The following is a 13,104-nucleotide window of genomic DNA, read 5'->3' as shown; positions in this document are numbered from 1 at the left end:
AAGTATCTTCTTCTTATTGGTGTCCTTTAGTGGTGGTTTCTTTGCAGCAATTCAACCATGGCCTGATTCACGCTGTCTCCTTTGAACAGTTGATGTTGTGATGTGTCTGTTACTTGAACACTGTGAAGCATTTATTTGGCCTGCAGTTTCTGAGGCTAGTAACTATAGCTAGTAACTTAACGCTAATGAACTTATCCTCTGCAGCAGAGGTAACCATGGGTCTTCCTTTCCTGTGGCAGTTCTCATGAGAGCCAGTTCCATCATAGCGCTTGATGGTTTTTGCCACTGCACTTCAAGAAACTTTGAAAGTTCTTGACATTTTTCTTGACATTTTCCCGGATTGACTGACCTTCATGTCTTAAAGTAATGATGAACTGTCGTTTCCCTTTGCATACTTGAGCTGTTCTTGCCATAATATGGACTTGGTCTTTTACCAAATAAAAATAAATATTCTGTATACCATCCCTACCTTGTCACACTTTGTCACAACACAACTGATTGGCTCAAACAAATTAACTTTTTACAAGGCACACTTGTTAATTAAAATGCATTCCAGGTGACAACCCCATGAAGCTGGTTGAGAGAATGCCAAGAGTATGCAAAGCTGTCATCAAGGCAAAGGGTGGCTACCTTGAAGAATCTCAAATATAACATATATTTTGATTTGTTTAACACTTTTTGGGTTACTACATGAATCCATATGTGTTATTTCATAGTTTTGATGTCTTCACTTTTATTGTACAATGTAGAAAATAGTACAAATAAAGAAAAACCCTTGAATGAGTAGGTGTGTCCAAACTTTTGACTGGTACTGTATATAATATATTGCCATAAATAATTTAATTGTAAAGGTTAATAACGCTTGTGGAACTGTTCATAGAGGGTTCTAGGAAGAACCTTTAGATGATAAAAATGTTATTGTTAAAACCCTTCATAGAGGGTTCTAGGTAGAACCATATACAGGGGGTTCTATGAAGAACCCTACATATAGGGTTTTAGGTAGAACTGTCTGCAAAGGGTTCTACCTAGCACCAAAAAGGGCTCCCCTATGAGGACAAACCAAAGAACCCTGTATGGTTCTACATAGCACCTTTTTCTAAGAGTGCAGGTGTTAGAAGCCTGTCAGTAATGTCATGAGTCATACCCCCACCCCCGCTTTCACATCATATCAATCAACACACATCACACCTAACAAGCGGTGCACAGAGCCAATTCTCAGGAAGATATTAATTATGTTACTTTTAGAAATAATTACCTGGATGTTGGTGATGAGAAGATGTAAGGTTGTATAAGACCTATACAAAGGGCTTACTGTGTTTGGACTAAGAGCTGAGTGGAATAGCTTGAATGAATCCGGGACCTTAGGACCCATGGTCGTTGTTTGTATACAGTAGGTACACTGTCATGTAAGAGTTTACTTTTTATTCATTGTAAGCCTTGCCACACGTGATGTTACGGGGTTGAGAACTCAATGCTAGTGCAGATACTACTATGTCAATCCCACTGTGTCAATCAAATCCTATTGTAGTTTGATAAAGAAAATACATTTTACAGGTTTGAGAGGGTTAAAGGAAAACCAAAAATGATATTTTAGTATTTATTTCATTAGTCCATTGTTGATATAGTTCCAAAATGTTTTCTATGTCAGCAATCAAGTTTTCAGTATATTTATCTTTCAAAATACAGCAGAAATACAGCTGGTATGATGCATTTCACATCATATTTTTCTTCCTTTAAGTGCTGAGGGTTCGAGTGTAAAGTTTGCTAACAGTTTCATGTATCCCATTACAAGATATCATGGCAATGGCAATGTAAATGTGGGCCCAAAGTAATGTGTATGATTCAATATGTAAAGCTGTGTGAAATCATATCCTCCTTTCAAAACAATTTCAGACCAAACATTTACACAAATGAGCTTTTCCATTTCATTTTTACCACAGACAATGTGCCTCTAATAGCAATTTAATTAGATTTGGGAATGTCTATTTAGGCAAAAATTTTAAAAAAGGGTCCGATCCTTAAGAGGTTTTAAGCTGTCTGTGTTAGTGAAACTTTTTTGTTGTTGACACATTGTCAGTACATAACAATTCACTGTTGTATTGGCTGCTGTAAATGGACCCCCACCCATACACCATGTAGAAACACTGGTAACCTATAGACTCTATATAATATACAGTAGGGATACTACTATTTGAGAAGGTCTGGTCACACAAATTGGCAACGGTCCAGATGGATATTGTAATTTATCGGCGTAGTAACAAACCCCCAAATCACGACCCATGGGACCCCAAACTTTTAAAATAATGTCACACCCCTCTTGTTGGTCTAGAGAACATTTAGCAGTTTTAAAGCTTATTTCCTGCAATTCTACAGATTTTGCAATGGGACGGAATGAAAATTCTGCCGTTTTAAAGCTAATTTCCTGCAATTCTACACATTTTGCCATATCTTATCTGTGTTCATATGATACCTGAGTGACTCAACAAAATCAATGGGGGCTCGCTGGGGTTCAAGGCCCATGGGCACATGATCTGGCCATGATAAGTACAAGATGTAGATAGCTGGTTAGCTGAACTTACCTGCTAGCTAACATGGGCTAACTGATCAACTGGACATTTCTGACAGGTTATAAATAGCTTTCTAATGTCTGTCAGTCAATGACATTCCAAGAGGATAACTGCCTATGCACTACCACATTTCAAAAGCCTGACTGAGTCCCCCCCAAAATAACAATTAGCCATCTGCCTTTTGAGTATGGCTGATATACATCCTTTTAATAGTTTGGGAGATAAAAGATACCATCTGGTATTTCCATCAATACCGAAGGAGTCAATATATCGCCTGAAAGATGCCCTAAATCATTATATCGATCATTGATCTGTTTCTTAAGGCCCATTAGGCTCTGTCTGAAATCTGAGATTGACTCTGCAGTTTGGGCTTTTAGGGCACCAGTAAAGACAGTGGAATGAGACCCTCCACCTTTTGATGACTCTTTTACAGCTTTCACAGATAGACAAGACACTTTCTGTAGGCAAGCCAATAATTTACTGTATTTCACTGCCTAGAACCTCTAAAAGATTATGAAATCCGTACAGTCAATAAGTAGAGAACAAAATCAAAATAACAAAGATTGTGCTTCTTTATCAGTGGTAAGCATTTGTTTGTTTGTCCGTGAAGCTTTGAATCGGGTTAGTTTGAGCCTGACTAGTCAAGTGTGGTCTTTTATCCCTTTATAAGCCTACACAGCTTAAGCATCAAAACCTCCTTTGTTCTTCTTTCCATTCGTGTGGTTCGCCCACTGGTAACCCCGGTCTCCTCCACAAAACCCTCATATCAGCACCCAAAACTGCTCTCACATGACTAGCATGCAAATTGTTTTTCATTATATGATTCTCTAGGTGTTTACATCTGATCACATATTGCGTGGATATAAATAGAATTCCAATATGGAGCAGCATAGCAATATAACAAGAATATGCAACACCTTTTGTTGTCATATGGGTCTGGTTACTCGTTATGGGTAAGTCAGGACTTATCCACTTTGTTGGCATTTAATTATTCTAGTGGCTTCGTACTGTAAGATACATGCTTTGCCAATCTGTGGTGTAGCTAATGGTGAGACTGGAGAACCTGCTGGCTTGTACGCATTGAGCCTCTTCTGTTTGAAGACTTCACGCAGTGTCCTGGAATGGAACCAAACCACACAGTCACTCCTCTCCACACGCACATACACACACAACCAGCATCCTGACGAGTGTCACTGCCATGTGAAGATTAAACTGTGCCTCCTGAAACAGCGAGGGCTGAGTCTTATGTTCCCGGTTTCAGTGCCCGTGAACACAAAATTACAGGCCAATGTATTTCTAGTTGTTAGATGTTTGTGTGTGTGAAATCTGTTAGAGAGTGAGACCCTTCATGGGCCGACTGGGATGAGGCATACCTTGGAACTGTGTGCTGTGGGGCACTGACACCTCATGTTACCTGACACTGTGGCGCTTTCCAGGCCAAGACCGTGGAGCCCCTGCCACTCGGTAATTAAATGACACTAATAGGTGCCCAGACACAAATAGGAACACCTATGCATGTGTGTGCCACTCTCTGATAACAAGCCCCACTTATAATGATGTATACTAGGGGCTCTAGTTTCAGCTGCTGTTAAGGCGGCGCTAGTGGCAAACGCATGATAGTTTGTAATGTTGTCATGTAAACACTGGCGCACTGGCATGTTCCAGCTCTAACACCAGGGTTGGTAATTTACCTGTCTTGTATCAGCTTGCTTGCGCTGAGGTGGGAGGGTGGAAATATTTAAAGCGTGTCATTAAAAACATACACCAATGTGTCAATTTCAAGCAGCACTACTGGCGATATTTAAGACTTACCAAAAGCTGGTTTTAGCGGAAATGTTTAGGAACATCAAGTTATTACGATAGACTAATTATTGTTTTTCCTTGGTGTTGAATCCGCTTGTAGTCTAGGCTATATTTCCCTGTTCGTTTGTTTATCTTTCATGTGGCAAAGTCACAAACAGATCATATCAATGGCGATGGTAAACTAATCTTATTATAACGTTTGGGCAATGTCCAATTGTCAATGGCTCAAACACACAGTGAATTTTCGAAATGTGAATGCAATGTGTGCAGATAATTATTTCCATGTTGAAGTCAATGTTTGTTGTAACTAGGCCTATTGTAGGCTTACTGTATACTCTTTAATAAACCTTCAATGGATAGGACAAACATCCATGCCTCCTGCTGAAGATGTGATTTATAATATCATGCTTCTGACCCAATCCTATTTAGAAATATTGTTTTTTTAAAACACAAATTGATTGTTTTTTGTTTAATTTTATTAAAAAACAAAGTTTTATTAGAAAGATTCACCATCCATTGGTTTATGTTCAGAATGTACAGTGCCTTCGGAGAGTATTCAGACCCCTTCACTTTTTCCACATTATGTTACGTTACAGCCGTATTCAAAAATGTATTACATTATTGTTTTTTCTCATCAATCCACACGCAATGCCCCATAATGACAAGTGAAAGCAGTTTAGGAATGTACTGCAAAACAGAAATACCTTATTTACTTTACATAAGTATTCAGACCTTTTGCTATGAGACTCGAAATTGTGGTAAATTCAATTGATTGGACATGATTTGGAAAGGCACACACCTGTCTATATAAGGTCCCACAGTTGACAGTGCATGTCAGAGCAAAAACCAACCCATGAGGTCGAAGAAATTGTCCGTTGAGCTCCGAGACAGGATTGTGTCAAGCCACAGATCTGGGGAAGATTACCAAAAAATATTTGCAGCATCCAAGGTCCCAAAAACACAGTGGCCTTCATCATTCTTAAATGGAAGAAGTTTGGAACCACCAAGACTTTTCCTAGAGCTGGCCGCCCAGTCAATCTGAGCAATCGGGGGGGAAGGGCCTTGGTCAGGGAGGTGACCAAGAACCCGATGGTCACTCTGATAGAGCTCCAGAGTTCCTCTGTGGAGATGGGAGAACCTTCCAGAAGGACAACCATCTTTCTAGCACTCCACCAATTAGGTCTTTGTGATAGAGTGGCCAGACGGAAGCCACTCCTCAGTAAAAGGCAAATGAATGCCTGCTTAAAGTTTGCCAAAAACCCTGAGAAACAAGATTCTCTGGTCTGATGAAACCAAGATTGAACTCTTTGGCCTGAATGCCAAGCGTCACGTCTGAAGGAAACTTGACACCATCTCTATGGTGAAGCATGGTGTGGGGATGATGTTCAGCGGCAGGAACAGGGAGACTAGTCAGGATCGAGGCAAAGATTAACGGAGCAAAGTACAGAGAGTTCCTTCATGAAAACCTGCTCCAGAGCACTCAGGACCTTAGACTGGGGTGAAGGTTCACCTTCTGTTACGTTCCCCAGTTTCTGTGTTGTAGTTTGTATTTGAGTGTGTGTGTTTCAGGAGATGGCTTCCTGAAATTCTCCCCAAGCAGCTGATTGGTCGGCCCCAATTGATGATTGGAGAGCTGACCCCGCCCCCTCGTCAAGATGCAGCTGTCTCTAATTACCAATGCCTTCAGAAGCTATAAAAGCCAGTGTTCTGTTGTTCAGAAGAGAGAGATCATAGGCAGGCTGAGATCATTGCTGGCTGAGATCATTGCTGGCTGAGATCATTGCTGGCTGAGATCATTGCTGGCTGAGATCATTGCTGGCTGAGATCATTGCTGGCTGAGATCATTGCTGGAGAGATTGAATGTTATATAGATCATTGCTGAGATAGGAGGTTGATGGCTGAGGGTTGTAGCATGTTGGTCGTTGGTATGTACTGTGTTAGTTGTTGCTGGGAGCAGTTGGTATGTTCTGTGTGAGATTGTTGCTCAGCTAGAGCTTATTTGATGTCCTTTGTTTATTAGTTTGTTTGAGTAATTGTTTGATATTCTGTTTCATTTGTTCCCACGAGGGAAGGGGAAGGCACCTAGGGAGTGCTTAGGCAAGAGGCCCGCGGGCATACATATACCCGTAGTATATTCAATGTCTAGGCACACTAGGTAAGACCTGGGCGGACCACCCCCTGTATTTTGGTTAGTGCACCAGGTGGTGCTAAGTTAGGTAAGTAGTGGGTAGGCAGGTTAGATAGGAGAGGGGGGGGCTTTGACATTTACTTTCTTTGCTTTGGTTCCGTCCAGCCCCTTTTCCCCATATTACCGTGTAAAGGAATAAAGTCCTAGTAAACGGTCAAATCTGCCATTTGTCGTCCTTTCTCACACCTACAGTTCCATACCTCTTTCACTTCACGGGGAGTTGAGTTGTAGCAGGGTGTTGCGTTCCCTCTTCTTAGAGGCGTGCGTAACACCTTCCAACAGCACAACGCACCTAAGCACACAGCCAAGACAACACAGTACTGGCTTCGGGACAAGTCTCTGAATGTCCTTCAGTGGCCCATGCAGAGCCAGGACTGGAACCCGATCAAATTTCTCTGGAGAGACCTGAAAATAGCTGTGCAGCAACGCTCCCTTTCCAACCTGACATAGCTTGAGAGGATCGGCAGTAAAGAATGGGAGAAACTCCCCAAATACAGGTGTGCCAAGCTTGTAGCATCATACCCAAAAAGACTCAAGGCTGTAATTGCTGCCAAAGGTTCTTCAACAAACTACTGAGTAAAGGGTCTGATAAAGATGGCGCCGAAGAACATGGCTGACGTTTTTCATTCTCCCAACCAATTGTGCAATTTAGTAATTTTTTGGGCATTTTGTGTAAATTATTTTTTGACTTATTGTGTGCATAATGTTGCTACAACCGTCTCTTATGACCGAAAATAACTTCTGGACATCAGAAAAGAGATTACTCACTGCGGATTGGAGGAAACTTTTTCCTCTAATGAGTCCGACGAGAAGGATATCCTGCTTTTACTGGAACAGGCCCAGATCCATGCCTTTTGCGTGAAGACGCCGGAAAAGGGTACGCAGAACAGGGATCCTTCTGAGAAGCCAGAGGCGAGCGAGTAAACTCCCAGTGCCTTCCATTCTCCTTGCTAACGTGCAATCGTTAGAAAATAAATTGATGACCTACTATTAAGATTATCCGACCAACGGGACATTTAAAAACTGTAACATCTTATGTTTCACCGAGATGTGGCTGAATGAAGAAACGGACAATATAGAGCTGGCGGGATTTTCCATGCACCGGCAGAACAGAGACCCTCCATTTGGCAAATCTGACCACAATTCTATCCTCCTGATTCCAGCTTACAAGCAAAAACTAAAGCAGGAAGTACCAGTGACTCGCTCAATATGGAAGTGGTCAGATGACGCGGATGCTACACTACAGGACTGTTTTGCTAGCACAGATTGGAATATGTTCCGGGATTCATCCAATGGCATTGAGGAACAGGTCAATATTCACAATGCCGCTGGGACAGATGGATTACCAGGACGTGTACTCAAAGCATGCGGGGACCAACTGTCAAGTGGCTTCACTGACATTTTCAACCTCTCCCTGACTGAGTCTGTAATACCTACATGTTTCAAGCAGACCACCATAGTCCCTGTGCCCAAGGAAGCGAAGGTAACCTTCCTAAATGATTACCGCCTGTAGCCATGAAGTAATTTGAAAGGCTGGTCATGGCTCATATCAACAGCATCCTCCCGGACACCCTAGACCCACTCCAATTCGCATACCGCCCCAACAGATCCACAGATGACACAATCTCAATCACACTCCGCACTGCCTTTTCTCACCTGGACAAAAGGAGAATGCTGTTCATCGACTGCAGCTCAGCGTTCAACACCATAATGCCCACGAAGCTCATCACTAAGCTAAGGACTCTGGGACTAAACACCCCCCTCTGCAACTGGATCCTGGACTTCTTGACAGGCCGCCCCCAGGTGGTAAGGGTAGGCAACAACACATCTGCCACGCTGATCCTTAATACTGGGGCCCCTCAGAGGTGTGTACTTAGTCCCCTCCTGTATTCCCTGTTCACCCACGACTGCGTGGACAAACACGACTCCAACACCATCATTAAGTTTGCTAACGACACAACAGTGGTTGGCCTGATCACCGACAACGATGAGATGCCCTATAGGGAGGAGGTCAGAGAACTGCCAGTGTGGTGCCAGGACAACAACCTCTCCCTCAATATGAGCAAGACAAAGGAGCTGATCGTGGACTACAGGAAAAGGCGGAGGGCCGAACAGGCCCCCATTTACATTGACAGGGCTGTAGTGAAGCGGGTCGAGAGTTTCAAGTTCCTTGGTGTCCACATCACCAACGAACTATCATGGTCCAAACATACCAAGACAGTCATGAAGAGGGCACGACAAAACCTTTTCCCCCTCAGGGAGACTGAAAAGATTTGGCATGGACCCCCAGATCCTCAAAAGGTTTTACAGCTGCACCATCGAGAGCATCCTGACCGGTTGCATCACCGCCTGGTATGGAAACTGGTCGGCATCTGACCGTAAGGCGCTACAGAGGGTAGTGCGACCGGCCCAGTACATCACTGGGGCGAATCTTCCTGCCATCCAGAACCTATATAATAGGCTGTGTCAGAGGAAAGCCCATAAAATTATCAGAGACTCCAGTCACCCAAGTTATAGACTGTTTTCTCTGCTACCGTACGGCAAGTGCCAAGTCTAGGACCAAAGGCTCCTCAACAGCTTCTACCCCCAGGCCATTAGACTGCTAAACAATTCAGAAAAATCACCACTGGACAATTTACATTGACCCCTACCCCCTCTTGTACACTGCTGCTACTCGCTGTTTGTTTGTTTCCTATACATAGTCACTTCGCCCCCACCTACATGTACAGATTACCTCAACAAGTCTGTACTCCTGCACACTGACTCGGTACCGGTGCCCCCTGTATATAGACTCGTTATTGTTATTCTTATTGTGTTACTTATTATTATAACTTTTTATTTTAGCCTACTTGGTAAATATTTTCTCCTTGAACGGCACTGTTGGTGAAGGGCTTGTATGTAAGCATTTCACGGTAAAGTCTACACTTGTAATTCGGCGCATGTGGCAAATAAAGTTATACTTATAAATACTTATGTAAATCATTTTTTCAGGTTTGTATAGGTTTTTTTTTTTTTTTTAACATTTTTTGCTTTGTCATTATGGGGTATTGTGTATAGATTGATGGGGGGAAAAAAACAATTTAATCTATATAGAATAAGGCTGTAACGTAACAAAATGTGGAAAAAAAGTCAAGGGGTCTGAATACTTTCCGAAGGCACTGTATATTGCTCGAATGCAATTTCATCTGCTATTTCCAGAGAAGTGCAAATATGATCTGTACAATGGTTCCATGATGTTGATAAAACATTACATTTGGGAGCAGTATAACTGTGAGTGGACATTCCCCCTTTCTCTTCATATTGGATCTTTATCCAGCTCTAGAGAAAAGTTTAGATGTGCGTAAAACCCTCCATAGTCTAAGTTGCCCTGTCTGTATTATATGCCCATGGGGAGCAATTATGGTGCCTGGAACTGTATTTAGACAGCCTATTTAAAATAAGTTGTTTAATTTTCATTATAATTGTATTAGTTATACACTGTCTTTTTAGGCCTTATCAATAGCCTAGTGAATTTAATCTTGCTTATTGACTACGTTTGTCATGTATATGTCCCAATTGCAATTTACAGTAGTCCTAGACCCTTTATCAGTGCGATTGCTAAAACCTATGTTTATCAATGTATTTCCATATTGAAGCAATACAATTAGAACAATGTGTACTGCAAACATGTTCAACATACAATTTAGCAAATATGAGGCAGGCTATTTAACAAACTAAGCTATAACGGACTAACATTCGAATTGGAGTTGATGACAACGCAATACATAAAAGACCGTAAATACACAACTTGAAGCAACCACATATTTAACCATGGAGCATGTTCTGATTGGCCATTGAGGAGTCAAGCCTTGACACACCCACAACTTGTTTATTCATCAAAAACCAGCCCTTTCACACCACCGCCAGCTACTGCGCCTATATTCCGATTGTGAAAATAGCAAAAGTATTTATGACATACCCCTGAACCTATAATTCTATTTTTGAATTAAACTAGGGCTCTAAATGTGTGTTCTACTTAAAGGGCAAAACACCAAAGAGAGGACAACTAACAACATTCCTTTTATGACCATGAAAACAGCAAAGATGGCACATGTCATAGTTACTGTACTTTGTGAAGGCCCTTTGGATTAATATTCAGTGAAATACTTATGCTTGCAGGGTGTCAAAATGGATCATGTGCGTCAGGTTTTGAAGTCAATCTACACCATTACCGTGTGTACAGTACATCTCATTATATAAGACCTACCAGACCTACTGTACCACTTCTGACATACACTACACTACACTATTTGACTCGGACACCCTAGGACAGGTGGGTGATGGTCGTGACAGCTGGGGATTCAAACACAGCCTGGTGTATGCAGCACGTTTGGCAGATTGATCTACACATTAAGACAGATATGGATTTACACAGTAATAGACAGTGTGGTGTGGTGCCTAGTACTTAGAGATGGACCTTTTGGAATAAACAACGCTCCATCCATGTTGTGTAATTAATCACTCAATCTTCTTATCATGGGTTTGTAGTCCAGCAGCGGGGTCAGATTGACTGAGGTTTTTACACTCTGCCATGTGTCATAAATAGCACCAAATCCTAGTTTAATCTGTAGCGTTGTCCATTAGTATTAACTAACATCCTGCTATCTCCCCTGTTTACAGGTCACACGATAGTGCTGTCTGTCCTGGATCTGAAGACTTGGCATCAGTCATCTCTTCCTTGACAGAAACCACAGGGACTTCTTGGATGTGAAGACTGTATTGAAGGATTGTGGGATGGAACCAGGGACCAATAAGGGGGAAAAAGGAAACACTGAAATTCCACTGAATGGATGCAGAGCAGAGACTTGACTTGGAGATCCCATAGAACCACCTATCCAGACTACTGGACTACTGATCAGATCCCATAGAACCACCTATCCAGACAACTGATCAGGATCCATAGAACCACTATCAGACTACTTGATCAATCCCATAGAACCACCTATCAGAAACTGGACTAATGATAGATCCCTAAGAAACACCCTATCCCAGAACCTACGGACTACTGATCTGATCCCATGAACAACCATCCAAACTTAATGGCTCTGATCAGTCCCATAAGCCACCTATACAGCACTGGGGGACTATGATTCAGGATCCAATGAACACCTATCAGACTACTGGGTACGGATCAGTTCTAATAGACCACCTAATCCAACTTGGGATTATGATAGTCCCCCCCCCCCCCCTTTAGCACCTATCCAGACTACTGGACTAATGATCAGTATCCCATAAACCACCTATCCAGACTAATGGATCTACTGATCAGATCCCATAGAACCACCTATCCGCACTGGACTTACTGATCAGATCCCATAGAACCACCTATCCGACTACTCGGACTTACTGATCGATCCAGTAGAAACCACTACCAGTACACTGACTATGATCAGATCCCATAGAACCACTATCAGTACCTACAGCCGGACGTCACCGGGCAGCGTACTATCAGATCCCATAGAACCACCTATCCAACATGGACTACTGATCAGATCCCATAGAAACACCTATCCAGACTATGAGCTACTGATCAGATCCCATAGAACCACCTATCCAGACTACGGATACTGATCAGATCCCATAAACCACTATCCAGACTACTGGACTACTGATTGACGATCCCATAGAACCACCTATTCCAGACACTGGACTACTGATCGATCCCAGAAACACCTATCCAGACTACTGATTCAGATCCCATAGAACCACCTATCCAGACAACTGGACTACTGATTCAGATTCCATTAGAACACCTATCCAGACTAGCTGGACTATGATCAGATCCATAGAACCACCTATCAGGACTACTGATCAGATCCCATATAACCACCTATCCAGACTACTGGACTACTGATGACCCATAGAACCACCTATCCAGACACGGACTACTGATCAGATCCATAGAAACCACCTATCCCAGCGGACTATGATCAGATCCCATAGAACCACCTATCCAGAAACTGCACTACTGATCAGATCCCATAAGAACCACCTATCCAGACTACTGGAACTGATCACGATCCCATAGAACCACTATCCAGATATGCTACTGATCAATCCCATAGAACCACCCTATCACCACTGACTACTGATCAGATCCCATAGAACCACCTATCCAGACCAACTGGACTACTGTCAGATCCCATAGAACACCTATCCAGACTACTGGACTATTGCATCTAGATCCCATAGAACCACTATCCAGACTACGGGGACTACTGATCAGATCCCATAGAACCACCTATCCAGACTACTGATCAGATCCCATAGAACCACCTATCCAGACTACTGGACTACTGATCAGATCCAATTCCTAGCCATTATTGTTTATGTTTTTTCCTCCAATGAACTGCTACAGTAGGAGATCCAAACCTGCAAGGTATTTATTCAGTAAAAACAAAAACTGTGGATTATGCAAGCAAGATAAACCTTCATGCGAAACATGTGACGTGACATTTTCAAATATTTTTCCTCTTTTTGCCACAGAGAGCTCAATGACTCCAAAAC

The 13,104-nt window shown here is 42.4% G+C and overlaps 1 protein-coding gene and 1 long non-coding RNA gene across 5 annotated transcripts in view; one reads left to right on the top strand and one right to left on the bottom strand.

Annotated features, from left to right (window-relative positions):
* LOC111969743 (chemokine-like protein TAFA-2) overlaps positions 1-11,487 on the top strand; it is a 197,490-nt gene extending 186,003 nt beyond the window's left edge. For both annotated transcript variants that reach the window (XM_023995983.3, XM_023995982.3), the window contains exon 5: positions 11,218-11,487. In XM_023995983.3, coding sequence (XP_023851751.1) covers positions 11,218-11,229 — 12 coding nt within the window. In that variant the 3' untranslated portion in view covers positions 11,230-11,487. The remainder of the gene's footprint in view (positions 1-11,217) is intronic.
* Positions 11,412-12,899, bottom strand: LOC139028362 (uncharacterized). Of its 3 annotated transcripts, XR_011480549.1 has the most exons (4): positions 12,817-12,899; positions 12,684-12,721; positions 12,074-12,164; positions 11,412-11,483 (listed from the first exon to the last, which is right to left on the bottom strand). It is a non-coding gene; the product is annotated as an uncharacterized lncRNA (long non-coding RNA). The 3 variants fall into 3 exon arrangements; XR_011480550.1 differs by lacking the exon at positions 12,684-12,721 and having other exon boundaries at positions 12,074-12,155; positions 12,805-12,876; XR_011480551.1 differs by lacking the exons at positions 12,684-12,721; positions 12,817-12,899 and adding an exon at positions 12,403-12,442.
* Between the last annotated feature and the right edge of the window lie 205 nt (positions 12,900-13,104).

This window comes from Salvelinus sp. IW2-2015, linkage group LG11, assembly GCF_002910315.2.
Source record: "Salvelinus sp. IW2-2015 linkage group LG11, ASM291031v2, whole genome shotgun sequence".
NCBI classification, from domain to species: domain Eukaryota; kingdom Metazoa; phylum Chordata; class Actinopteri; order Salmoniformes; family Salmonidae; genus Salvelinus; species Salvelinus sp. IW2-2015.
Note: the sequence above shows the minus strand (reverse complement) of the source record. Positions and strands in the feature narration are given on the sequence as shown.